This window comes from Piliocolobus tephrosceles, chromosome 18 (assembly GCF_002776525.5).
Source record: "Piliocolobus tephrosceles isolate RC106 chromosome 18, ASM277652v3, whole genome shotgun sequence".
Classification (NCBI taxonomy): Eukaryota; Metazoa; Chordata; class Mammalia; order Primates; family Cercopithecidae; genus Piliocolobus; species Piliocolobus tephrosceles.
The window spans coordinates 36,584,725-36,612,178 of NC_045451.1; the positions used below are offsets into that span (position 1 = coordinate 36,584,725).

At 46.3% G+C, this 27,454-nt stretch overlaps 1 protein-coding gene across 1 annotated transcript in view; it reads right to left on the reverse strand.

The window, feature by feature from the left end:
• Positions 1-9,228: 9,228 nt before the first annotated feature.
• Positions 9,229-27,454, reverse strand: part of SLC14A2 (solute carrier family 14 member 2) — a 57,808-nt gene continuing 39,582 nt past the window's right edge. The window contains exons 10-19 of the mRNA XM_023207623.1: positions 26,582-26,704; positions 24,073-24,155; positions 23,183-23,342; positions 22,266-22,455; positions 21,842-21,970; positions 20,802-20,994; positions 17,256-17,403; positions 16,489-16,623; positions 10,932-10,981; positions 9,229-9,690 (exon numbers count right to left, since the gene is read on the reverse strand). Coding sequence (XP_023063391.1) covers positions 9,490-9,690; positions 10,932-10,981; positions 16,489-16,623; positions 17,256-17,403; positions 20,802-20,994; positions 21,842-21,970; positions 22,266-22,455; positions 23,183-23,342; positions 24,073-24,155; positions 26,582-26,704 — 1,412 coding nt within the window. The 3' untranslated portion in view covers positions 9,229-9,489. The remainder of the gene's footprint in view (positions 9,691-10,931; positions 10,982-16,488; positions 16,624-17,255; positions 17,404-20,801; positions 20,995-21,841; positions 21,971-22,265; positions 22,456-23,182; positions 23,343-24,072; positions 24,156-26,581; positions 26,705-27,454) is intronic.

Below are 27,454 nucleotides of genomic sequence, written 5' to 3' on the forward strand. Positions count from 1 at the left end.
TGTGTAATCATTTGGAGGTAAGAAGACATTCTGGCATTTTGAGTTGCCAGAGTTCTTGTGCTGATTCCTTCTCATCTGTGTGGGCTGATGTCCCTTCAACCTCTGAAGTTGCTGTCCGTTCAATCCGTTTTTGTTTTTTTGTTTTTGTCTTTTTTTTTTTTTTTTTTTTTTTTTTGCTTTTCTCTTCTTTTATGAAACCCTTGGGGGTTTCGTTGTGGTATAAGGTGGGTTCAGTTGACTGGGTTCATTTCTCGAAGATTTTAGGGACACAGCTCAGCTCAGCACTCCTGGTGGACTCTAACTCTGGGGAGCTGGTACCAGGACCCCAGCTTTGTTATCTGGCCCCCTGAGATTGGGAACCTGCTGCATCAGAGGGGTCAAGGTGTTCCTGGTCCACTGGCCACAACCCTCTGATGGGTGGTGCCAGACAAAGTGCTTCTTTGGGGTGGTGGCAGCAGGATCTGTGCTCACTCATGTGTTCTAGCACCTGTGGCAGCGTGGCAGGGTGCTTATGGGGTACCAGCAGAAGTAGAGCTGCTGCATTCCTGTGTGCATTTGTACCTGTGGCAGGGTGCACGTGGGAGCAGGGTTACCAGTGTCTATGCTTACATTTGCACCATTAGTCGCAGGGGCAGGGTGTTGGCAGTCACAGGGCTGCTGACCCTCCTGGGCATGTTCACCTGTTACCTCATTGAACCATTAAAAGAACTACAATTACAATAACAGGCTAATAAATTAGTTCCTTGTTAGGATGTGAAATTTGGGCTCAGAGGCAGTAAATAAATTTCCAGGCCCCGTAATCAGTGCGTTTCTTAGCAGCTGTGCACTCTCCTGAGCTCCAATGTCCCTTTGAAAATCAGTGAGGCAGGAGACAGGCCTAAGCCTGGAAAACTAGATGCCTAGAATAGAATACAAAAGCCTGGAATGCAAAAGTAGGGTAACGAGCAAATGGAACCTTCCATGGCTTTTGGGGGGGCTCTAGCGCCCTCTGCTGACACTGTGAAGGTGTCATAAGCCAAGGAGTGAGCAGTGTGCTCAAGTCCATTGATCTATAAGGGAGGATGTGTGAGCATGCAAAAGGGCACAGAAGGTGGGCAGTGCAGATGAAGAAGGGAAGGGACAAAGGTACAGAAAGAGCCATCTTGGTCCCAGGTGCATGTCAGTCTCTGTCCCCTATCTCTTTGCAGATAACTGGGTTCACTGTCTCTTAATTTCAAGGAAAAGCATGCTTTTCAAACTTCGATGTGCACAGGAATCACCAGGGATCCTGGGCTTGGGGGGTGCAGTCTGGGCTCCAGCCCCAGTGTTTCTGAGTATTAGGCCTGAAGGGGCCTTAGGGACCTGCGCTTTTTAACTACACCCAAGGGATTCTGATTGAGTTGGTTCTTGGACCACACTTTCAAAAAGCAAAACAAAACAACAGCACACTCATTAATATTTAAGTTTAAAAAAAATGGCACTTCAGAAACAAACTAAAATTGTGGCTTCTACATTCAGTTTCTAAATAAAACCCAGAGGAATTCATAGTTTATTGTGTTATTTCTGCTCTGCCCTGGTTAAGTTAAAGATAAAAGCGACAACTCTACAAAACACACACACCCCAACCATCCTGTTAGCCTAACTCTCCAAGATGAAATTAAAACAACCCAATAGTGTTCAAGTCAGTAAGTCTATTCTTGCAAAAGGAAGATTCCACAATTTGAGGTGTTTGGAAGTATACTCCTAGAGATGTTAATATGTGGACACACACACACACACACACACACACACACAGCCTTCTCTGGTAAAAGAAGGATAAGTGATTCATTAAAAGCACACTGGCATTAAAGTCTTTGAGAAGCCAATGGTATGAAAGATGTTTAACTTTATTTGGCTTAATGTACCTGGATCTCCTTGGATCATATGACTTTTTCTTATTTAAAATTTTTTCTTTTGGATAGATATTTATTAAGATCCTTGACTGATGAGTTACAGAAATACTATCTTAGAGCAAGAGGAATGAGAACTAAAGATTTTTCTAGATTTTGAAAAACAATCCCGTGTGCAAAAAAGAATAGTATTTTCAATAAATAGTGCTGGGACAACTGAATATCCACTTGCAGAAGATTGAGGACTCTACTACCATACACAAAAATTAACTCAAAGTGGATCAGAGACTTAAATATAAGAACTAAAGCTATGAAACTTTCAGAAGAAGGGTTTTGTCTCCTCCCTAGCCTTAGCCCTTAGAAAACTCAAGACAGTTTCGTCTCTCCATGGAAGCACATCCAGCATCCTTTTATTCTTCTTGGATAACAGTCTCAGAACCAGGAGTTCAAATAGTAAGTGAATCAAGCAGCAAGGATATCCTGTGCTCAGTAATGTGTTTGGTCTCCAAAGTATGTTGTGTTCAAGTAATTATAAGATGAGGTCTTTGACCTTAGAGTTTCCCAACTTGCTGAGCAAATAAAACCCTTCACCCAGGTGACAGATGATACCAGATAACATAAAATTAAATGTTGAAGTATATGGTCAAGATTAAATTTTATGTAAAAACTAGAGTTTTCTTAAAGAATACAGAAGCTACTAAGACATTCATAAGGGAGGTAAACTGAGGTTTTTCGGGTGTGAAAGGCACAAACTATATGTCTCTCAAGTTATGCCAAATCATATTTCCATTCTTTTCTCCCAGTGTCAACAGTAAGTGTGGTTCCCACGAGCTCCTCTCTGGGCCATTTGGGCGATTGCTGTGATGGTACGGAGGGAGGGTGGGCATGGACCACAGAAACCATGGAGCCAGCCGCAGGTCTGCTGCTGCTCTTGGCAGATGGTAGCCACCTGCCTTGACCCTATCCCCCCAATCCCCAGTCCCCGTCAGGGCCTTCCTAGGATAAGGCCTTACAGTGACTGGATTTGCAAGCTGCCCACTGACCCATGGCCACTCATGCAATTGTGTCCTGGGCTTCTACGTGAATTCTACTCAAATTCCTGTGCTGAGGCCCCCTCTCTCTACCTGCCTCCTTCAGTTCTTCAGACAGTCAGGAGAATTGGCCTTAAGTCACTTGCCATGCAGGTAAAAATGCAGATACCCCATCACTTACTGAATCCCATTATCTTGGGGTTCAAGGGAGGTGCTAGAATCTGCATTTTGGTTAAACATTACCTCGCTTAGTACACACCTCCTGGAATCAGTTCTAGGTTTACAGGGATGCTGAAGTAGGGATCCATCTGTCAGTCAATATGTATCAAGCATTTGCTGCATGCCAGGCCTGGAGATGGGGGCCATGAAGATACATAATCTGTCCCCTCAGAGGTTATAACGTGGTGGGGAAGATGGGTTACTCAACAGGTTGTGGTGTGATGTGTTGGGCAGGAAGCCAAGTCATGGTGGTACTCCTCGCTCACACACGGTTGTGATTGGGTGAAATCCAGCTAAACATTGATTCAAAGAGCCCCCAGGGCGGTATGCAGGGATGGAGAAAAGTCCGGTTGCTCTTTCTGCCTTTCTCCAGTAGGGCGCTTCACGAGCTGATTATGAGTAGGGGTCTGTCTGGGTCTTTCCTTTGCTCCAGCTGGAAAATCCACAAATATTTTGGTTGCTGGGTGCCATCCTGGTTTGTTCCAGTCCCTGCACCATGGAGCCTGGGTGTGCTGGGTCTTCAAGGTGGAAGGTGCACTTCCTTTGCTCCCTGGGATGCTTGTCAAGTGAGTACCTCACAAGTGAGGCTCTGTGTATATTGCGGTGCCGTGTTGCTCTCTCATGCTGTCATGAGTGAGGAAGGAGCTTGAAAGCAGAGAACTAGCCCAGGGGGGATCTTTGATGCTGCAGCCGTGGGAGAGCAGGCTCCAGTTGCCACCAGGAGCTCAGTGCAGGACCAGCTACGTAATTCATGGGGCCCAGTACAAAATGTAAATATGGGTCCACTTGTTCAAAAGCTATTAAGACTTGCGAGACACTGATGGGAGGACAGATAACAACAGAGAAGGCAATGCCTCTTTTTTGTTGGACATAATTTGGAGGACCTACTTTAGGATAACTGTGTCTGTCACTCACTCACTCATTCACTGCCCCTGGGGAGAGAGGCCCCAGTTAGGGGAATGTACAAAATTCATCCCTGTTCACAAGGAGCTCACAGTCTGTTCATACTGAGAACCTGGGGCTAAGGCCAAGGAGCCACGGTGGGGCCTGGGAGAACAGGAAGTCAGCCCCTGAAGGCGGCTTGTGGCCCAGCTCCAGCCACAGCCCAGAGTCCCTGTCCTGCCCTCCAGACTGTCGCTTTAATCTTGTGTCCTGAGCTTTCCATCTTGCTGTAGGCTAGGGTTAGAAACTAGCTAAGCATCAGTGTCTCTCTGGAAGCTTAAAAACAAGAATGACACACAGATGAGCAGAATAGGATTCACAGATCTTTAGAGGGGCCAAGAGCAGAGCTTACATTTGTCCAGATCCAGAGGTTAAGAACTGCATGGTTGCAGGCCTCCTCCGACCCCAGGGACAGAGGCAATCTCCACTTGACAAAATCATGCCGCCTGGGGCTCCTCCCACTTGAGAGCTCTTTGGAGAATCTTCTCCCTGCAGCCCTGCATAGTGCAGCACAGCACCGAGTGCCCCCCACACCTTCTACTGAGGGGTCCCCCTGAGGAGCTTTGGAAACTACCAGGCCTGGGCCGCCCCTAAGATTCTGATAGAGCTGGTCTGGGCTGTTGCCTGGGCACCAGGCTTTGTAATGCTCTGCTGCCTGACTTGCCCACCTCCCCACCCCGTGACACCCCTTACAACTACTGCCCAGGCCATGCTGTAAGTGACAGGTGGATCCTAGTGACCCAGACTGACCCCTCCAGAAGCAAGTACTGGGGAAAGGATTGAGAGCTACCCCATCCCTGTCCTAGCCCAGCGCTGGCCCCACCGGGCAGTTCACAGATGGGTGGAGCCTCACCCCACCACCAAAACTGCTAATTATTATTATTATTATTTTTTTTTTGCACTCTTCCTGTTACAGTACCAGCTGGCCACTAGTACTTGCTCTCTACATGGCTCCATGTTCTGCTTTTCTCCACCTCCTTAACCCCTGACCGCAGATGTCTGCCTGCACAGGCCTCCCTGTATGCCTGTCTCAATGGAGCTGCTTTTCTACGCCCACTGCCTGCCCGCCGGCTTGCCCCCTTGCAACAACTGCTGTCATCACCATTCCCCCCAACTTCCACCTTCTGCCCTCATTCCAGGCCAGCCCTTAAGCATGGTCGGAGGAACTCCGGACAATCCCCTGCTCCTCTTTTCTAGGGCGGAGGCACTCAGCAGGCTTCTAGGGCCGAAGCAAAACCTTGCTTTTGTGCTCAGCAAACTGAGCCGGATGTTACTGGTTAGTAGTTTTTTTTATCTAGTCTTCTTTGAGGTGCAGGGTGAGCCCCCAACAACAGTGAGAAAGAGACAGACTTCACTTTAGGGGATTCTCTGTGCTGTCTGTGCTCCTCCTGCCTCAGTGCCCAGTGCTTCTCACTGCATCCCATGGCAGGTCCAAACCCACCTGGGGACTGAGGATGGGGACTGGGGGTTAACGAAGGGCTGAAGAGTGACTCAAATTAGAAACAGTTGGGGCCCAAGAAATAGGCAGCACAGTTGTTTTCCCGCCCCAGCTGCATGTTAGAATCACCGCAGGAGCTTTAAAAAATTACCTGTGCCCAGGCCCATTGCTGGCTTAATTGGCTTGAGGTAGGGCCTGGCATCAGAATCAGAGGATCCTAATCTAGCCAAGAGTAAGAACCTGTGCAATGATCGCTGGACTTGGATCCAGCCACATCTGTATAATCTGAGAGTTTGTTAGAAGCACAGATTTTTGGTTCCACCCAGATCTAGTGAATCCAAATCTTTGAGGCTGAGGCCCAGGGATTTGTGTTTTAATAAGCCTTACGGATGGTTCTTAGATGCACAACCAGTGCATCTATTCTTAGATTTGCAACCAGTGAATTACAATATGCAATGAAAGGGAAATCAGTGGAGGCAGCATCCTATTTCTAAGTCTATCTCATAAAGTAGGGGCTCCTAGACCCACAGCATCAACATCTGTGGAGAATTTGTTAGAAAAGGAAATTCTCAGGCCCTGCCTCAGGTCTACTGACTGACAGTCTTGGAATAGGGCCCACTAACCTGAGTTAAATAAGGTCTCCAGGTGATTCCAATACATACTCGAGTTTGAGAACCAATCTACCATCTATCTACCTGCTCCTCACCTGAGAACATTACATAGTTTAAATGTCTGAATAACAAAGGCTCTGTAAGGAAAGGATGGTTGCAGAAGACTGTTTGCAAAAGAGGCTTGAAGTTATTGCTCATAAAATGATAGAATGCTGAGGGCTAGATGCCATGCACCACTCTGAAAAGTTCTTTTCCTGAACCCTACACATGTGGTTGGGAGGAGGCTACAGGCAGTAAGTTCTGGAGGCAAGTCAGTTGGCCTAGTTGAGAGCCTGTGTATCTGTTATAAGTACATTGTTGTGTGCGTGAAACGGTTTTCAAATTCCAGCCAATAGAGTCTACAGAATTTATTCTGTAGAGAGAATAGAAAAGCAGCTCCATTGAGACAGAGGGGTAGGAGGGTGTTTCAGTCAATTACTCAGTTGCTATTTCTCAGGGCTATTATGTGCCAACAATGGGCTAGTTCAATGAAGGAAAAAAAACTTGTGCATGTGTGCGTGTGCATGGATGTGTTCATATACGTGGCACACACTCTGCCCCGCTCATTTAAAATATTTCCCCGACAGTTGAGTTAATCATGTGCCTTGGTCCCCAGCATATCTTCATGGGCCCATGTAAGGCCCTTCTCTGGGATATATAGGTGTGTATGTCCTTTTATTTATTTTATTTATTCATTTATTCATTCTGAGATGAAGTTTCACTCTTGTCTGGGCTGGAGTCCAATGGCATGATCTCTGCTCACCGCAATCTCTGCCTCCCGGGTTCAAGTGATTCTCCTGCCTCAGCCTCTTGAGTAGCTGGGATTAGAGGCACATGCCACCACACCTGGCTAATTTTGTATTTTTAGTAGAGATGGGGTTTCTCCATGTTGGTCAGGCTGGTCTTGAACTCCTGAGCTCAGGTGATCCACCTGCCTTGGCCTCCCAAAGTGCTAGGATTACAGGTGTGAGCCACACCGCCCAGCCCTGTCCTTTTATTTTTATACCCCACTCCCTTTTCCCTCTCACATTCCTGTATACCTTTTTGTGTTGTTGTTTGTATGTGTGCTTGTAAAGCACGTGTTGGTGTCTTGTGTTCATGCCCAGATTTATAGAGTTTGCTGATTTCTGTGATGTAAATACTCCCACTGTGGCAGGTTTCAAGCTATCAATGTGATGTCACTGAATGGCATGGGGAGAAATGTGCTCACGTAGTGGGTTCGCAGGAGCTGGTGGAACCGGCTGCAGCTCTCCACTGTTGGTGCTTAATTGAAGTGCTGGACTAGACTGGCTACTTTGGTATTCTGTAGACCTTGTATGTTTTCATAGGTCAAATTCTTCTACCCCATCTATTTCTACTTTGCTTAGTATCATGGGCCAACTCAGCTTGCTTTATAGCCGAGGATACTGGAATACTTAGAACAGCTGAAGGGTTTTATTAGTGGTCAATAACCAGAACAGCATGCACGTGAAGGGTTTCCTGCTCTTAATAAAACCAGATTATAACACTTTGGTGGAAAATGCATGAAAACTGGTGCTTTAATAGTTATATGTCATCATTTGGAGGTTCTGGGGCAACTGAGTGAGCTGTGAGCATAAACAGCCTTCTGGTGAAATTCCTGGATGCTTAATCCTCAGAGAGCACTAATTCCATGGTCATTAAAATACAGCCTGAGACCTTCTTGGCCTCAAGGTGTGATTGCAAACTCAGAGGTAGCCTCTGGAGTGAGACTCGCTTTTTCTATGTGGAGGATTTGTTTCCACCCTTAAGTGCTGCATTTTCCTGGAGAAGTCATATGGGCTAGATATGATGTGGAAGAGAAATATGCCTCCCAGTGCTCTTGGGCTGCTAAAAGATGGCCAGAATCTTGGGGGCAGACCGAGAAAACGTAAACATAGAAATTAACTTTTTCTAAATGAATTATGTTTGGTAAAATGTAATTCTTTCCTTAAAGCTGTGGTTATAGAGGGTCTGTCCCTGCCTCTCCTCCCCCACATTCCCTCTTATGTCCTCATCTCCATGACACTAAACTGGGAATGCGTGTGTGCTTGAGGGGTGGTGGGAGGCCCCACTGTGGCACTATGAGAGGTTCATTCCCCCTGGAGAAGGGGTGGGAAGGTCAGGCCACATGGAGTTCCACAAAGAAGGTTTGTGGCTTTAGGAGCTTGAAACTATAACTAGAGTGACTAAACAAGAGTTACTAGCCACTCAAGACTGGCTTGATTTGTAATTTGGGGGCACAAAGCTAAAAGACTCTACCCTAAATAGTGAGATGGGTTATTAACAATCTGTGCTTCAACTCAAACAGAAAACCATGTTCAAGGTCGTTTCTGTGTAATTCACTCCGTAAGCAAATCAAACCCTGTTCTGATGATTTTGAGCCATCCTTGTCTCTTTTCAGGCACATGCTTGACCGTGGAAAACCCCTCAAGTGAGCAATGTGTGACCCTGTAGGTGAGCCCCGTTTTAAGAAAACCCTGATGCTGACTTGCAAATCTCAACAGTTTAATGAGAGTATGATTATGAATATTACAAAGGGAAACACATTTGTTTATGAGTATTGATAAAGATCAGTTTTCATCTGACACTTCCAGAAATATTTCTGTAATGTAAAGGAAAGCACATTGGCATTTTCAGTGAATTTAGATTCCTAACCCCAACTCTGGAGAGCATCTTCCCATAACCCAAAAATAAAACTTTATAGAACGTTAACATTCTCCTGCCTCTTCTTGGGTAACCCTTCCATCCTTGACTTAAAGTAATTACCTGTTGTCATGCTGATTTCATCAGATTATAGAAGAGAGAGAATAATCAACACTTCTGAGGTGGAAAGGACTTTCACATCCCTCCCTGTCATGAAACTGATTAAGAAATTGAGGCGGAAAGTGGGGAAGGACTTGCTCAACATGGTAGGGGCTCATTAGCAGCAGAGCTGGGGCAGAACCAGCCCTCTTGCCTTCCGGGCTAATGCACAGTTCCTGGTATTGTGCTTTCCATATTAAATGACCGAGTTGTGTGACCATGTCGCTGATCTCTATCCCTTTCTTGGTGACTTCTCTTTAAGGATAAGGCTTATTTCACAGAAGAGGGCAAGTTCCCCTCAAAGGGAGCTCTTATGGAACAAACTATGGGTATAAAGTCTAAACTAAACATATCTTTGATAAGCGTTGTGCGTCTTAGAAAAGAGAGGTTCTGGAATGGTGACTATATACATGTTTCTTTGTGTTTGGGGAGAGAGTCCCAGAGCAGACCGGAGGGAAGGCTAAGTGGTCTCTTATGCTGGGGACCTGGACTGCCTCCTGAAGGCTGAATTTACAGTGATGTGTTTTAGAGAGGGAAACTTAGGAGATGTCGTAGGCCTGGTACTTTGTTATGATTGATGCCCTTCTGTTTCTCTCCTGGGACAGGTAGTAGATGCGGTTGGCCTCTGGGTAGGTGACTTTGCTGAGCGGGAGCTTGTAGATGGCAGGGTTGTTGGTTGTCAGGAGCAGGAAGGTGAGAGCTGAGAGACAGAAGGGCCAAGTGCAGGGTGGCAATCCAAACTGGGGGGAAAGAACACAGATAAGCCTTGGTCGTATCAGGTGCTTGTGCTGTTTTAATCAGCCCTTATCAATCACCTGCAGCCCTGGGGACAGGAGGGGCTGCTTTATGGGCATTGATGAAGATACTTCATTGATGACCAATATAAATAAAATTATGCCAGTGCTGTTCATCTGCATTGTAACAGGTGAACACACAATCTTCAAAATGCAGCCACTGGGAACCCTAATAATTGGGCTAATATGCCCTTATGTAGAAGTCATCAAAGCATAATATGCCTTTTGTAGAAGCAGTGTTTTGTCAGAAGCTATGTTTCTGGCCAGGTTAGACTTCTAACTCTAGGAACTATGGTCATCCTGTGTCTTCTCCCATCAGCCCCTGTTGGAGAAGTGTCTTTTGCATCTAGTACAATGAGTACTAGACTCATCACAAAACTGTATGACATCAAGTGTTTAGCCGAGGTGTGCGCAAATACAATGAGGCCCAGAAAAGAGATTTAGTTCACTGGGGAAGACAGGATAGTATCAGGGAAGGCAAATTCTACTGCTTAGAAAAATTCCTTCTTATGCTAAGTCCAAACCACCCATTTTCACTAAAGGTAAGGGAGAGATTTAGGCAGGTGTGACTAGAATGCCCACCCCCTCCTTATCCACAGGATCACCTGGACTCCTCCTTGTTGTCTGCACAAAGTGTGCCCTCGTACCCTTATCTGAGAAGGGGAGGCACCAGCTGCAAGTGGGGCTCTGAGCCCTCTGCACTGGGGTTGGGGGCCAGCATGGGCTCCTCCTGACCTCACACATCACCCTACTGGAGCCCAGATGAGGAAGGGGTTCCCAGACTGGCCCGTGACCTTAAGCTTCAGCTCTGGCTCCTCTCTGGCCTGGCTGGGGCTTGACTCCCCTTCTCCTATGGAGGGGAGCTAATTGGTTGCCGTGGGGCAAGGATATATGCTGCCTCACAAGCTAGCTGGGCAGACACACAAATTAAATAATGCTCCTCAAATTGTCCTCTAAGGAGCTCCTGGCCTACTGATGATAGGAATGATTGGCCCATAGTTGAAATGTAAATTTTGGGGCCTGGCTCCCTCTGCCTAGCAGGTGCTAAAGTGAGTAGTGTGACTTGAAATAAGGGAGATGAACTGGGAAATGGTACTTAGAGGAGAGAAGTTTTCTGCAGGTTTGGGGAAACCAAGAGGACACCAGGAAGGATGTTGTAGGCATGTTCTGAACCTGTGTCGACTCACCACAGAAAACATGTTATCCAGGGCAGCACCCAGATAGGCAGCAAACAGTGCTGGAAAAAAAACAAAACAAGAAATAGACCAGTAACTATTTAATAGCACCTCGAGATTGGTCTACATATTCTCTTCCCATCAATTTTATGCCACAAATGCTATCTCTAAGATTTTTTAAAAAATTGAGTTATGTTTCCATTCCTTGGCAGCTTTAAAAGTGTTAAATTCCATGCAAATGCCGGCGCAGTGAAGACAGCAGATGAACTTGTTAAAAAGGGCCAGAATTGAGCTGTTACAGTTCTCTTGGGTCCCACCACCTTGCATTCCAGTAAAGGAACATTTAACAGCACAAACCATAAATGAAAATTTTACTATACGGCGAAGGCAAGTGAATCCCAGAACTCCCTACTGGAATATTTCATCAAAAGTTATTAACATAATATGGGTTTCTAGGGAAGAGCAGCATTCTGAAAGCTTGAGGAAGACTAGACATGCCCAGTGCCTTGTCGTGTAGCCCCTACGGAAGGCACGATGAGGCTGACCACTGGGAATGAGCCCCGTGTCGGCAACAGGGGAGAAGCTATTAAAATGTGCTAGTGTAATTGGCCTTTGCTTCCAAACCCTTCATTTCTCACTGAGAGCATCCCAGTTGTCCTTAGGATTATATTAACAAGAGCTGACCTTTACTAGTGTGTTATTGTATGCCCAGCTAGTAGCAATACTGCCATAGCTTTCAGCATTCCTACAGTGTAAGCACTATTATTGTTGTCATTTCACACATGAGAAAACTGAGACTCAGAGAGGTGAAATAATATGACTGTTTGGCCTATATTTCAGTTGGAGAAGTCTCTTTTGTTTTGGAGGTGGAGATTCGAGGTGGAAGAGTAGATGAGATTAGAGAATGAGTTACACAGCCGGGAGCGGTGGCGCATGTCTGTAATCCCAGCACTTTGGGAGGCTAAGACAGGAGGATCACTTGAGCCCAGGAGTTTGAGACCAGTCTGGGCAACAAAGCAAGATATCATCTCTACAAAAACCAAAAACATTAACTGGGTGTGGTGGCATGTGCCTGTAATCTCAGCTACTTGGGAGGCTGCGGCAGGAGGATGGCTTGAGCCCAGAAGTTTGAGGCTGCAGTGAACTATGATCATGCTAGTTACTGTGCTCTAGCCTGGGTGACAGAGCAAGACCTGGTCTCAAAAAACAGCAAACAAACAAACAAAAGAGAATGAGTTACATGAGTTATATGAAGTGGAGTGTGCGGCTGTCAATGGGCATCATGGGTCACACGAGGCAGCTTATTCTCTGAGAGCGAACAGGAGCCCATGCCATCCTTTGTGTTTGCTGAATCCTCGTTTAACTAGAGATAATAGAGCTTAGCGCTTACTGGATATTCCCTATGTGTCAGCATTATTCTCATCATGTTCACAAATGATCTAATTTGATCCTGACAACAGCTGTAGGAGTTGGGCACTGTGAGTATCAGGCATTGAGAGTTCAAGCAACTTGCCCAGGATTACATGGCTAACAAGTGGCGGAGCCCCAGCCATCTGGCTCTGGGAGTGGGCTCTTAACCTGCCTCTCAGATCTGAGGTTGAAAAGACAGAGGCAAACCAAGCACCACCAAGGCCCCAGGATAAAGGGGAGCCAGATGGCCCGAGAGGGACTCTGGGCTTGGTCTGTGAAGAATGGAAGATTCCAACTCCATCCATCTTCCCTGGAATCCAGAGCCAAAGGATTCATTCTCTCTCCCTCTTCTCCCACTGATATTTGCTATTTTATCAAATTTGGTGGTGTTACTAGCAGGAAAACCCTCTGAAAACCCCGCGTGGACTCCTGTGTGGCTGTAGGGCTTGCAGAGTTGGGAGAGAGGAGGAAGGTTAGAAGAAGGAAGACGAAATGAGACATGCAGCCTGCCTGGGCTGCAGGGAGAACTGTCTGTCTCAGATGATGTGCAGAGCAGGCTGTGGTGGAAGGAACCTTTGTGACAGGATGCCTGGCCACCTGGCCTGTCTTATCCATCACTGACTGTGTGATGTTGGAAAAGGGCCTAACTGTTCTGGGCTTGAATTTTTTCACTGGTAGAGAAAGCACTGGCTTCAGGAAACAGTGTGGTGTCCTGAAAAGAGCACAGTCTTTTACAGTCAGGCAGACCTGACTTCAAGCAATGTATTTAGCTTCCTTTAGTCTCATTTCTCCATCTGTGAAATGGGGGTATTAATATCATCCACACACTTTACAGGGCTGGAGGGAAGATTACATGAGATGGCCTGTGCCAAAGTTTCACAGCTCCAGCTCTGTGGACACCTTGGACGGGGCAATTCCTTATTGTGGGGGGCTGTCCTGTGTATTGTAGGGTGTTTAAGAGCATCTCTGGCTTTTACCCATTAGATGCCAGTAGCACTTCCCCCAGCCTCAGGTATGACACACAAAAATGTCATCAGACATTGCCAAATGTTGCTGGGGAAGGGGAAAATCACCCCTGGTTGAGAACCACCAGGGTAGTATCTGACATAATGTGGGCATTTAAGATTTGTTTGTTGAATATGAATATTCCTTAGTGAATAAGCAGAACTTGGAGTTGGTATCCAGAGATATCCTGTAATGTCCTTTCCCAGCTGGTATCCTAGATATCCTTGTCCTCTGAGACTCTGGACAGAAGTTACAGCTCCAGGCTCCGGATGCAGCCACCTGCCCACCCCCCTATGCCCCCCACTGACTCCCCAACTGGGCCACCTGCTCTGATCTTACGTGGAGTTCGTGGGCCACTAAGAGAGCCTAGAGTGGCACAGTGTTGACTCTGAATCTAAACATTTCAGGACTCCTTGACTTTTCATTTCTAGCATTCAAACTTTTAATTTTTAATGGGATGAGGCCCAAACCAATTTAATAATATAAATGATGACTGATTTTAAAGATAGCTGAGCATTTAGAATTTTTGTCATTGGGACATTTTTATGGAAGGAAGGAACTTAGGCATAGGTCTAGTTTCAGATCATGTAAAAATGCCAGCCTATTAAGAAGTTAAAGTTAATTTAAATTAAAATATTAACAGTGACATTTATTTCCAGTGGGGCTGTTCTGCCTGTGAAGGAGCTATCATTCCCTCCTGCTCTCACTGCCTCCTGGTTGCCTATCAATGGGCCCTACATGCAAGTAAGCTTGACTACGTGTTCCAGATTTTCTAGATGGCCTCAACTTCTTTTTTTCATTGAACATATAAAATCATTTGTTTGTGAGGCTGAGTGGGCAGATCACTTGAGCCCAGGACCAACCTGGGAAACAGTGCAGCCCTGTCTCTACAAAATATATATATATAAATTAGCTGGGCATGGTAGTGCATGCCTATAGCCCCAGCTACTCAGGAGGCTGAGGTGGGAGGATCACTTGAGTCCGGGGGGGTTGGGGCTGCAGTGAGCCGTGATCATGCCACTGCACTCCAGTCTGGGCAACAGAGTAAGACCCTGTCTCAAAACAGCACCAACAATGAAATGCCCCCCAAACTCTACTTGTATGTGTTATAGACTGCTTTCCCATTTTTGGTCTATAAGTATATCACTGGATGCTTCCAGATCTTTCTTTAACTTGTAGAAGGAGGGTTGACTCTTTCTCTGCCCACAGGCAAGTCCTTTTACCTCCCTTAGCCTCAGGCACCATGGCTACGAAATAGAGCTGGAGTTTTCAGCTTCTTAAAATGATATAATGAAGTAATATTTGGAAAAGTATTTTGGTGAAAACCAATAAATGTCAGATATTATTACTGTGTAGTCTGTCTGAAAGTTCAAGGAGCCACCTAAAGGGGCTTAAAATTCACTTTAGTGTATTCTCATGTTTCCTGAAGTCGTCAGGCCCATTGGCACTTTTGGAAGATGATGTGACTCAGTTTCATTGAAGCCAATGAGATGGTTTATGAGAGGCTTCAGAGAGAGGTGCCATGCTGGGAAAGGGGGTGGGGAGTTTGAGTTCGGACTGAGGAAGACCTATCTTCATGTCTCAGCCTTGTCTTTTACTATGCAGTTGAGCCGCTTCACCTCTTTGACAAGGCTGGGACTTGGGGAGGTGAGTGAAACACCTGGGGTGCAAAATTTCAGGTGGCCTTCACTCTCGGGGTCACGGAGATATGTCAGGGTCATCACCTGCTTGACCCTGAGAGTAAGCACCGTCTTAAATTTTGCATCCCAGCTGTCTCCCTTGTCTCACCTTAGTCTTGCTCTTTGACACAACATTTCCTCGTTTGTAAAATACGAATAGTAATACCAACCTTGGAGAATTAGTGTTAAAGGTAGAGACGAGGTATTTAAAATCCCTACTTCATGGTGGGTGTTAGGTGAATGGCTACCTTTTATTTGGGCAATATGACAGCTACTATTTTTTTTTAAAGTGACTACAGTGTGCTGGCCTTAGGTTGGGATAGCAAAAAGTAATTTTAAGAAGAGCAAATGAAAAAGCAGCTTTACACTTCGTATCTTGTTTAGAGTTTGTGGTGACTGTCATAAAATGCAAAAGAAAATATATCTACAAATTATCTTAAGGAAACAAATATATGGCCATAGCCGATCCAGAATATCTTCCCTAGCAAGAATATTTGGAAAACTTTTATTATAAATGTATTTTTAAAAATAAGTTTATAGGCTGGGTGCGGTGGCTCACGCCTGTATTCCCAGCACTTTGGGAGGCTGAGGTGGGCGGATCATGAGGTCAGGAGATTGAGACCATCCTGGCTAACACAGCGAAACCCCGTCTCTACTAAAAATACAAAAACATTAGCCAGGCGTGGTGGCGGGCGCCTGTAGTCCCAGCTTCTCAGGAGGCTGAGGCAGGAGAATGGCGTGAACCTGGGAGGCTGAGCTTGCAGTGAGCCGAGATCGCACCACTGTACTCCAGCCTGGGTGACAGAGCGAGATTCCATCTCAAAAAATAAAATAAAATAAAATAAAATAAAAGTTTATATAGATAATGTTCACAGAGTCTACGGATGTACTGAAATAGAACTTCAGTTTTAAACGTTCTGCTCAAAAGGAGTTTTGTTTGGTTTCCATTCATATAACATCAAGAAATAAAGGATGGTCAAGGATGAGGACATATAAATCTACCAACTTGTTAGAGTTGATCTAATTTCCTGGGACTCTGAACAAATACATAACAAACAGGGGTCATTTGAAGGGCCACAGCTAATGTTTGAGTGCTTAAGGTGAAACGCTGCAGATGATGTAAATCACCCAATTCCATATGTAAGGAGTAACCTGCATAAGAGTTGCTCGGTCAGTTTGCTCCAACACCCGCCAGGAGAGTAGCAATCATAGGAGACAGCCCAGGAACAACACCCAAACCTCCACCACCGTCTTCATGTGACTGAACATTGTGTATTTGGTGAAAATAGCGTTTAATCTATGAACTACTAAATAACCATCGAAGACAGTTTTATGTAAAAACCCTTTTATAAAGGAAACTAATCCTCCCATCCCTATTTGGGGGAGTAGCAGAATTTTCTCAGGGTGGTTTTCTTTGCCGGGATAGAAAAAGGTCTCATCTGAGGTCATCAGGGAATTCTGTGGGCAGTACCTACCGCAGGCGATGGCGAGGAGGTGCGTCTGCCAGGTGATGACGTAGAACATGCCTCCTATCGCTATGCATGCAAGGGTGCTGTTGAAGCCACACAGGCCGAAGTAGATGGAGTCAAAGGGTGTGGCAATACTGAGTGCTGTGAGAGAAGGCAGGCATCAGGGTTGAGTCTAGGGTCTTATGGGGCCCATCTGCTGGCCCTGAAACCTACCACAGTCCTCAAAGCCCAGAGCCAGTTATCTTCTTAAGTAGTTATACAAAAAGGACTTTTGGCTTTATTCTGTGAAAAAAGCATCTAAAGGAAACAAATGGCCATACAGTCCCATGAATACTAGCAGTTAAGCTGGCATGGGTTGAAGAGCTTCTTTGAGTAAGGACAGAAGTCTGATTTAAACAGCCCAGAGAATATCCTTCCCCTGCGAAGAAAGAGAGCCTCTCCTTCATCGATACCTTAATTCTCTAATGGAGAACGAATCTTTCTTGTTGTCACTGGAGATGACTTAACATGTAAATATGCCTGGAAGAAACTTCTCCCAAACTTTAAATTTATACTAAGGTGTAAATGACTAACACCAAAGCCTTTCTTGAGGGCAGCTGTGGCTCAGGGGAGGATAAAGGGACTAGACCAAAAATAGAGAAACAGGGTACAACAGAATGAGGGAAAGTTCACAGGAATCAGCAGGTGTAGTGTTGAAGATGAAAGTCTCATTTTATTTGGAGCCAGCCCCAGGCTCTAACCCCCTCACAGCCCAGGGAAGTGAGGACACAGACCTGCTAGCATCCCCGTGGTGGATCCAATTGCTGCATGCAAGCAAATGAGAGGTGAGGATATGAACAGAGCTGTGAGAAAGATGCCTCCAGTCCAGGGGTTATCACAGCCGTACACTTGGCCAATTCCAACGGGGATGGCTCTCAAAAGCTGTAGGCACAACAGGATTACATGCTTATTATGGAGGCAAAAGAGACAACCTGACCTTGGCTGCAAGAGACTTGGCACCGAACCCTCCCTGCTAACATTTTGCAACAGATGTCCAAGATTTTAATTTCTATTCAAATAGGTCAAACTTTAACAGGAACAAAAGCTTTATTATCGTAATACTGAGTTCTTAGAACACTGATGGATTAGGATGTTGAGTTTCCTTTATTTAGAAATATGAGTGTAAGACATTTATTCCCCAGGGAGGAGAACCTGAAAACCTTTCAAAGTAGGGTACTGTTCTTTAGAAAAGTAATATGTGTCTGATCAAAGTTGGGGTTTAAAAATCTTTTGTGATTTTTTTTTTTTTTTTTTTTTTGAGATGGAGTTTTACTCTTGTTGCCCAGGCTAGAGTGCAATGGCACAATCTTGGCTCACCGCAACCTCCGCCTCCCGGGTTCAAGAGATTCTCTTGCTTCAGCCTCCTGAGTAGCTGGGATTACAGGCATGTGCCACCATGCCCGGCTAATGTTGTATTTTTAGTAGAGATGAGGTTTTTCCATGTTGATCAGGCTGGTCTTGAACTCCCGACCTCAGGTGATTCGCCCGCCTCGGCCTCCCAAAGTGCTGGGATTACAGGTGTGAGCCACCACGCCTGGCTGTGATTTTTTTTTTTTTAAAGCTAAAAAGATGATGAGAAGGCGAAATATTAGACAAAAAAAAGGCCCCGTGTGTTTTCAAGAACAACATGTTTGGGGTGTGATTGTGTTAGTAAGGTCTGGAGGAGGAATTGGACCAGTATCTATAGGAGGGGCCAGGAGAAGGTAGTATCGCCCAGCATCTGCTGTTTTGATTAGTAAACCCCCGGGGCACCCTGTTTGATTCCATCCTCCACCTATCTCCGGGGCTGGTGGGACCTGTCTGTGAATGGAAAAGCACTTCAAAAAGTCTGGTGCCATGTGGGCACCTGCACAAGGGTCCTAGAGTTCCTGGAAATGCCAGCTTCCCCAGCCACAGGGACTGTCTTTTGGAGGGTCTGGCCAAGGCCCTTGGGCAGGAAGCTGAGGAGAGGCAGTGCCCTGGGGCGAGTCTGTGTATAGGTTATGGCAAGGATGATCCTCTCTAAGAGAGCTCTTCCTACTGGGCATGGCGGGGGAGGGAGACCCTGCCGCTCGGGGGCCTCACACCACAGTGAGTGTGTGTACAGGAGACTGGCTGAGTGAGTTAGGCTTTGGGCTCAGTCTCCCGTTACCCAGGGCAGAGAACAGAATGAGGGCTCTGGCCTCACTGTGCAGGGCAAAAGGGACAGGCGAGAGAGAGTTGTATATACAGAGGCAGCAGCATGGGCAGTTTTGTTCCCAGCCAGTTGCACCCTTTGGGGGGCTCTCAGTGGTCACAAGAGCAGAGGAAACTGTGGGGACTCAACATTACTGGGAAGTTTAGACTGTCCCTCTGAAATTCACCGCTTATTTATCAGAAACTCAAGGATTTGTCAAAAAGAGAAAACATATGAATCATTGTTATAATCTATTCAGTTGGCCAGAAAGTTACTTCTTAAAGAACAATGCCACAGAATTGAATTTTTCTTTCCTGGAACGCTGGTGGAGTGGTGATGGTGGTGGGGGTTCTCAAGTGTTTGTACAGGATTTTTCGTTGTTTTTCCATTTCTATAAAATTTCAAAATATCTTCTCAACTGAAACTGTGACATAGAGAATGCAATATCTAAAATCTGCATTTTCTAACATCATTTCCCCATAGCATACTACTTAGAGCAAGTTTGTCTCCAAAAGATATTAATTGGGTAGGCTGAGAATGGGCAGCTTAAGAAGCTGAACCGCCAGCACAGCACCTTTTCTTGTTTCTGGTCCAAAAAGGTCCTCTCACACCCAAAATGATCAACAAGGATGCAACTAACACAAATAGTTCTCAGCCAGGTGCAATGGTTCACACCTGTAATCCCAGCACTTTGGGAGGCTGAGGTGGCATGATCGCTTGAGGCCAGAGGTTTGAGACCAGCTTGAGCAACATGACAAGAGCCGATCTCTACAAAAAAATATAAAGAATTAGCTGGGCCTGGTGGCACATGCCTGTAGTCCCAGCTACTCAGAAGGCTGAGGTGAGAGGATCGCTTGAGCACAGGAGTTTGAGGCTGTAGTGAACTGTGATTGTGTCGCTGCACTCCATCCAGGGTGACAGAATGAGACTCTATCTCCGAAACAAACAAACAAACAAAAAACCCCCAAATCGAATAGTTTTCTTGCTAAATACTGGTGCTTCTCAGTGTAAATTCAGGGCTCTTTCTACTACACCACGCTGTTGCTTACTGTGGAAGGCTAAGAGAAATGAGGCATCATTATTTCAGAGAAAGTTCCTTCAACAAGCCCAAGTGACTTTGTGGTCAGATGATGAGTTGCCAATAACGAAGTGTGAGTGAGCGCCAGACTGTGGGGCCGTTTTGAGTAACGGAAAGTAGGAGGGCCTCGGAGAAAACATGCCTAGTTAGATAAGACGGCTGGCTAATGGGCACATTTCTCCAGGCTGACTTAATGCTGTGAGTGCAACTTCTTCTTAATCACCTTGGCTGACTTCCAGAGGTCAGGATTATATACAGAATACTTACTAAAAAAAAATTTTAAAAGCTCTGTTATATGTTTCTTAATGAAAGAACACCTGTGCTTTAAAACCAACAGCGTGGTGTAGTAGGAAGAGCCCTGGGTTTACACTGAGAAGCACCAGTATTTAGCAAGCAAACTATTTGATTCTGGGGTTTTTGTTTTTGTTTTGGAGACAGAGTCTCATGGAGTGCAGTGACACAATCACAGCTCACTGCAGCCTCAAACTCCTGGGCTCAAGAGATCCTCCCACCTCAGTCTTCTGAGTAGCTGGGACTACAGACATGTGCCACCAGGCCCAGCGTTGGCGAGTGAAGGGAATAAACTCTGGAGGTTGGAACAATGACTTCTTAAGCCAATAGGTGGTAGCATGATGTGTACGACTGGAGTGATTCCGTGTGCTTGAATGAAAGAAAATGCACAATATAAGCTGTAAGCCTCAAAAAGACTTTTTAAACATCCACAAAGAGGCCAGGCCTGGAAGTCAGGAGGCTGAAGTTCTAGTCTTGACTTTGCTCCTCCCTAATTGGTTGTAAGACCTAAGGCAGGTCTCTTAACTCAGCCTCAGTTTCCTTCTCTGTGCTATCATAAGGTGGGACCAAAACTAGCCCTTTTTGCTGTCAGAAGTAGAAAAGGGTGGCAGCTCATGAGATATGTATGTAGCATGCCTGGTACCAAATAATTGTTAAGAATTATTACTTGTGGATGTTTCTGATGTGCAAAATATGCAAATGCCACTAATATCCAGTGTGGATAGACACTGCCCTTCCTCCTTCCGTGATACATACCAAGGGCACTTGGACCGCTGACCAGGTGATGTTGGGCGTGGCAGATGCAGGCTGCAGCAGCGTCGTGGGGAAGAAAAGGTTGTAGTGACCCGTGGCTGCCAGGTACAAAGTCACAGTGATATTGAAGGGCAGTGTGAAGACTGGGAGGTCCCACTTGCTGAAGATGGTACCCAGGGCGCTGGAGAGGATGGGGCTGATGGCAGAAGCATGAGAGATGCTGGTCAGGAAACCGCCTGGTCATAACACTAGACTGCTGCAGCGGGGGCTCCCTGTGCCTTCCTAGAGAAAAGCAGTCTGCTGGGTATTCTCTGGAGCCTGACTGGCTCTGAGCAGGTCTTTTCCCGGGCCTCTTCCTCCCTGCACAGTGACAGGGTGGGGCACCCAAACTCAACTTCAGAAGGAGATATAAGGCAGGCGGTCTTAGAACTTCCTTCAGGAGTCCTACAGCTCCATCTCCAAGCATCAGGAGAGAGGGCAGGTTGGGGAGGCAGAGGAGAGGGAATCACATTCATTCAACAGATGTTTTTTGAGTGGCCGTGTGCATTGGCTTTGTGGCCAGGGTGCCCTGTGCTTTCTCAACATGGGGTAGAGCAGGCACTGAGGGCTTACCTGTGGCTGGGCCTTCAGCCTACCCTGGGAGGTGGTTTTGGTCTGCACAGGAGTGCCAAGGATTTAGAAAAGCCACGGTGGGGGAGGGTTGAAAAGATTTCCAGAAACTGACAGGACCCTATAGTGCAGCTCTTAACCAATGTGGGCCTCAGTTTCTTTCTCTGTGCTCTCACAGGGTGAGACCAAAAACCCTTTAGATCTTAAAAAAAGAAAAAGAATACTAAAGAGTGGTCACTAATGGGATACTGTGTATAGACCTAGCATGGGGCTGCCATGGTATAAACTTAGTCATGATTTTCAGTGGGCATTTCTGATGTGCAAGCTAAATACATCCCACTTTAGCATCACGTTTAGACAGACGGTCATGGGGTTGGGATGAAAAGGTTGGTGGCCTTTGATATGAACCCACAACCCCTCAAAAGCAAACTTACCAAGACATGGACATGATGATGACAGGGACCAACAGCCACCAGTAGTAGTCACCTTTGTCTGAGAACACGGCCATCAGCAGCCCCACCAGCACCCCATTGTAGCCGTGAAGTCCTGCCGCGATGGCTGACCTGGCAGGAGAGGGAGGGGCAGGTGGAGCAGGGGCTTCCCCAGGGCCTTTTACATTTTCCTATTGAGGCAGATTCTTTTTACCTGGGACCTGACTACATACACCTTCAAACAGACCACCCTTCTGGGAGTGGGAGGGAAGACAACCCTATGTTGCTATGACAAAACCAGGGAACAGTCATTTTTAGTTATCAGTGTCCTTATTTTGAGGGTTTCTGAGCTGGGAAGAGGGAGAATGGTCCCTATGGGGAGTGACTTCTTGGCCGCATGCTTGGACCCTGAGCCTCTGGGACTTACTTGTCTTGATTCAGGATGAGGGCTGTCAAAGTGGACATGATGGTACCCAGGCAGCCTGAGATGGCCCACCAGGGGTTCTGGATGAAGAGGCCGAGGATGATGAGGATGCCGCTGAGGGGGTTGTTCACAAACATCACTTGAGATGTGCCTCGGAGGACCCAATCAAAGAACTGGAACACTGGGGACTTGTCTGAAATGGAAGCAGGGCAGGAAGTAGGCAAGTGCTCTGTGTGGGCGGCCGTAGGTGGGCAGGCAGAGGGTATGAGGGAATCTGGATATCTGAAGTGGGTTTGCAGAGAGCCTGTCACCTGCTGTCACCTGCCACCAAAGACGGTAAATAAAGAACCCAAGAGAGCATCTGGCTGCCAAGAAAACTCTTGAGGCCCATCTCAGCCAGATGTGACCTTCAGGTTGGTTTTCTGGCAGGGGGGATTAGGTGCCCTGAGCTGTCTCTGTCCCCTGTGGTGGTACTATGAATTTTCAAGAAAATGTTCTTGCTGCATAGAGGGCATTAAACCCATGGGCTGAGCTCTGGAAAGAGTGCTAAAGAGAACCCATTGGCATAGTAGACACAGTTCTCCCATGAGCCATCCAGATGGTGTTTTTCTAGAATGCTGGCTCTAGAATCCCAATGTGAAAAACACCCGTCTGCAATATTTAGATGGGATATTTGAGATACCAGAACGGTTATGTTCAGAAATGAGAGCTCATGAGCTCACACTCTTACATGTATTGCTATTTATATTCCAAGAGGCTGTATGTCTGTTATAACAGCAGAACTCCCAGCTTTCAGGAAAGACCACAGTAACAGAGCGCAGTCTAGTCTATAGGGAACCCCCATGGCAATGGGTTTCCTGGCGATGGGTGGAGGTGACCTTTTTAGGGTCAGGGTCAGTGTTGCTCTCATAAAATTTTACCTTTGAGTCCCTCTCCACACTCCTTCATCTCTCCTGTGATGTAGCTGAGGGCTTTGCTAACCCTTTTCCCACCAGCAACCATAGAACTCCAAATCCAGGATGTCTCAGAAATGTTTGTTTCCACTTGTATCTCAGAGCTCTCCTCCATGGTGTCCAGATCCTGTCCAGGACAGAGATAGGCAAGAGTCTCCCACATTCGGTGGTTCTTACACTGAGAATTCATGCTTGTGGTCACTCAGGGACCAAGTAAGATTGTCATTTGGTATTTCATTAAATTACTATTTAACGTTCTCCCTGTTTCTGTAGATTAGACTGTCTTTTGTTTGACACATTACCTCATCTAATAGGTTAACTAACGTGAGGCACAATAAGATAACATCTTGACTCTCATTCTGTAGATAAGGACTCTGGCATGTGGAGGTTCTCATTTTTGAAGGTCAAGGTCAAACAGCAGAACTGAGTTAACCACATATTTTTAGTCTTTTTTTTTTTTTTTTAAAAAAAAAAAACATTAATAGTCTTTCAAGAAGAAATGACTTTCTCCCTGGCATGTCCAGTCTTTAAGATATAACTGTTCATAAACATAAGGGTATGAAATTGAACATGTGAAGATTCTGTTTTTGAAAACAGGCACCAGCTTATTTCCTAAATGCTTGAATACTGGGTTTAAAGGAAGCCTGGTAATAATTCAAATAAAAGGAATACGAAAAGTCACAAAGTAAACTGTGAAAGAGACATTTTTGTCCCAGGTAATTACATTTCAGAAAATATGAAGGCAAGAAAAGTTTGCCTAAATCGGAGAACCTTGTTTACAGCTCTCAGCTCCCTCATCTGCTGTGGACTCTGTGACTGCAGGGCGCTGTCCCTGATTCAGGACACTCAGTACTCACAGGCAGCTCCACTGTGGGCTTCTGGCGTTGATAGGGAAATGGGTCTTTGATTTGTCTCTCCTGGTGTTCGCCTTTTCCAAACACTGGAGTTAGAAGGAAAGAGGACCATCAATTAGGACACCTCTACTCTGGCACCTCAGAAGCTAATGTCCTGCAAGGCTCAGGTGTTAGACTAAGCAGTGTTTCCTGTTTCTCCTGAGGAAGCACAGAATCATGGAGCCTTGCAGCAGCTTGAAGCCTCTTTTGTTCTTTTACTGGTCATGGATCCATCTGGGCCCTCGCTTTGGGGAAAAAAGTATACATCTTCATATAAACAGGGCATTTTACAAGGAATTTAGGGAGCTCAGAGATTCCACTATTAATTAAGAAGCCCTCATTTAGCTCAACCTTGATATTTTTTTAGATGAGAAAACAGCAGCCTGGAGAGACAGTGACTTGTGTTTGATCCCGGAATCCAGGGTTCTTTCTCCTGTTCCACATGGAGAACTTGCAGGTGAACAAACAAAACCAAACAAACAAACAAAAGAAACTTGGATGTTGTTGAAGTCCTTCACTCCCTGTTCATAAAGTATTAAGCTGCCTGAGCCATAAGCCATGAGCCATGCATGATCTGTGTTTGAATTTGCCCATGATTCTCCTCACCTGGATGACCTCAGGCTGTTCTGTTTTTTGTTGTTGTTTGTTTTGTTTTTTAAGGTATTGTAGTAGCAATGGCTGGTGGGATTAGGACAAGAGACATCCATGTAATCTCTTGAAGCAGATTTTGGCAAGCCTTTGTAATTCTAGAAAACTCTTGTAATGTGTATCTAAACATTTTTTATTATTACAGGTTACTTTTAGAGACGACCAATTTCAGTAGGGTATTGTGCATCATGAAAGATGTTCAGGTAGAGACGGGGTTTCACCGTGTTAGCCAGGATGGTCTCGATCTCCTGACCTCGTGATCCGCCTGTCTCGGCCTCCCAAAGTGCTGGGATTACAGGCTTGAGCCACCGCGCCCGGCCAACATTTTTTATTATTACAGGTTACTTTTAGAGACGACCAATTTCAGTAGGGTATTGTGCATCATGAAAGATGTTCAGGCCGTTGGAAGTTTCCGTCTTGATGCTTTGGTTCCCTCCTGTGGTCAAGTGTGAGAATAGCAGGCTGGGCTCTGACCCTGTGTTTTCAGACTGAATTGCCTGTTGCCCCGTTCTGCACTCATGAGTCATCAGGGTGTCAAAACACTAGAAGGGATATATCAAAGGCACTGAGTTCCCATTTCTGAAGGGGCAGGGACTGCAGATACCAGTATGGTTAGGAGGTGACCCCATTCAGGAGAAACAAATTCACTTTGAAAGCTTTGAAAGGAAGAGGAGGAAGCAGAGAGGATCACTTGAACTTGGAGGCCTGTGCGTGTGATAACCCCCCTGACCCGCAGCTTCTGTCTGAAGCTCCTCTCTGCCTGCCAGTGCTGCAGGGCTCTCTACTATGCTCTCCCCAATCCCAGCCCCTGTCCTAAGACGATGTTAGGAGGACGTTATGAAGCCTTTGAGGCAAACCATGGTCTCTTCCACACTCTGCTGGGAAACCCTTGTCAAAGACAAACTCCTGAGCTACAGGGGCCCTTGAGATATGCAATGTCCTTGGCAATCCCCACTCCACCTCATGCGTTTTCCCATAGTCATTCCAGGTCCAGTTCTCTGGGCTGGCTGACTTGTTGTATGAAATGATGAGACTTGGAGGAACTGGAGGAAGAAGGTCACTCAGGCATCTTCTGGGGAGCATGAGATGTTGCACTAATTTGGGAGTCACTTTCATTCCAACAGTGGACTTAGTCTGCTGTGTGACTCTGGGCAATGCTGCCCACTCCCCCCGCCCCCCCCGGGGATTGGGGTAGGATTAGCTTGTCCCTGTGTCCTGGATCTTCACGAGGCTGCTCCAACCTTGCAACTGGTTGAGGAAATATCCCCAGACTCCTCCCTGTTTGCTGCCACATGTTCTCAGCTTCCAAGTCCAAGTTTCTGGCCTCCACTTATTCAGCTTTAGTGGCCCTTGGATACCCTCTTCCTGGCCTTTGGCAGCCCTTTCCCCACCATGGGTCTCTACCTGTGCCCTTGGCCTCCCCACCATTGCCATAGGTGAGAACTTTTCATCTATAGCCTCCTAGACCAGTGGTTTTGGATTTGCTGGCAAATTGGAATCTCCTGGAGAGCTTTAAAAGCTCCTGATGCGCACCCAGGCTGTTCCCCAGATGAATTAAATGGATGAGATGCAGGTGGTTCCAATGTGCAGCTGAGTTGAGACCCCAGAAGCTAACTGCCTGTCCCAGCTTCAACCTCTCGGAGACCCAGGGGGCATCCAGACACATCCGGGGAACTGTGGCCTTGGTCAGAGGTCAGGTATGAGAGGTCAAGTCTGACTCCAGCGGGTCTCCCCACCACTCTGTGAAGTAGGTATTACCATTGTCCCTGTTTTATTAGAGACTAGGAAGGTAGGGATCCAAGCGCGAGGGGGAGGAAATGCACACCTGTGCTCCTCCTCCGAATGGATGACCGCTCGATGTGAAATACACTCCTGTGCTCGCACAGCACAGCCGCCGAGGCCTCCTCCACCTTTGGGTCTGCTGTGCGTGGCTGCTCCCCACTGCCTCCTAGCCAGGGGCAAAACAAGACAGGTCAGTGTCCCACCTGGTCCACACCTGAGAGCGCCAAGCCTAGAGCCAGGAAAAATCACACAGATGCTGGAAAGGAGAGAGCGATGAAGCCTTAAGCTGGAGTAGTAATTGTATCAGTCTCCGCATAAAACACTTAGCTCTCTATTTCTCCCATTAAAACTTCTGCTTCCTCTCCCCACAGTAACCCAAGTTATAGCCCATCAAGAGATGGATGAGCAGCTTGCCTTATTTCTCCAGCAAGGAAGCACTCTAAGACCCACTTAACTGCAACTTGCACTGGCGTGAGCAGGTGGTAACCAGCGTCTTGGACTTCATCTGTGGCAGAGAGTCCCAAAGCTGCCTGCATGTTAGAATCACCCAGGTGCTTTAAAAAAATGCCTGAACTCCACCCCAGACCAGTTTTTCAAAATTAACGTTTTGAATGCCCATGGTATTTAAAAGATGGCTCCAATATGCAGCTTGGGCTGAGAGCTGACATCGGTTCTTGCTACTCAAAGTGTGGTCCCTGGACCAGCAGCATTAGCATCATCTGCCTGGGAGCTTGTTAGAAATGCAGAATCTGAGGCTTTAACCAAGACTGATGGGATCAGAATCTGTATTTTAACAAGATCCACCGGGAGAATTCTGTGCTTATTAAAGTTTGACCAATACCAATTTATGGGGAGCTAGGAGTCCTGAGTCTGTGATCACCTGCAAGAAGCTCTCTGCTGTACCTTATTATCTTCA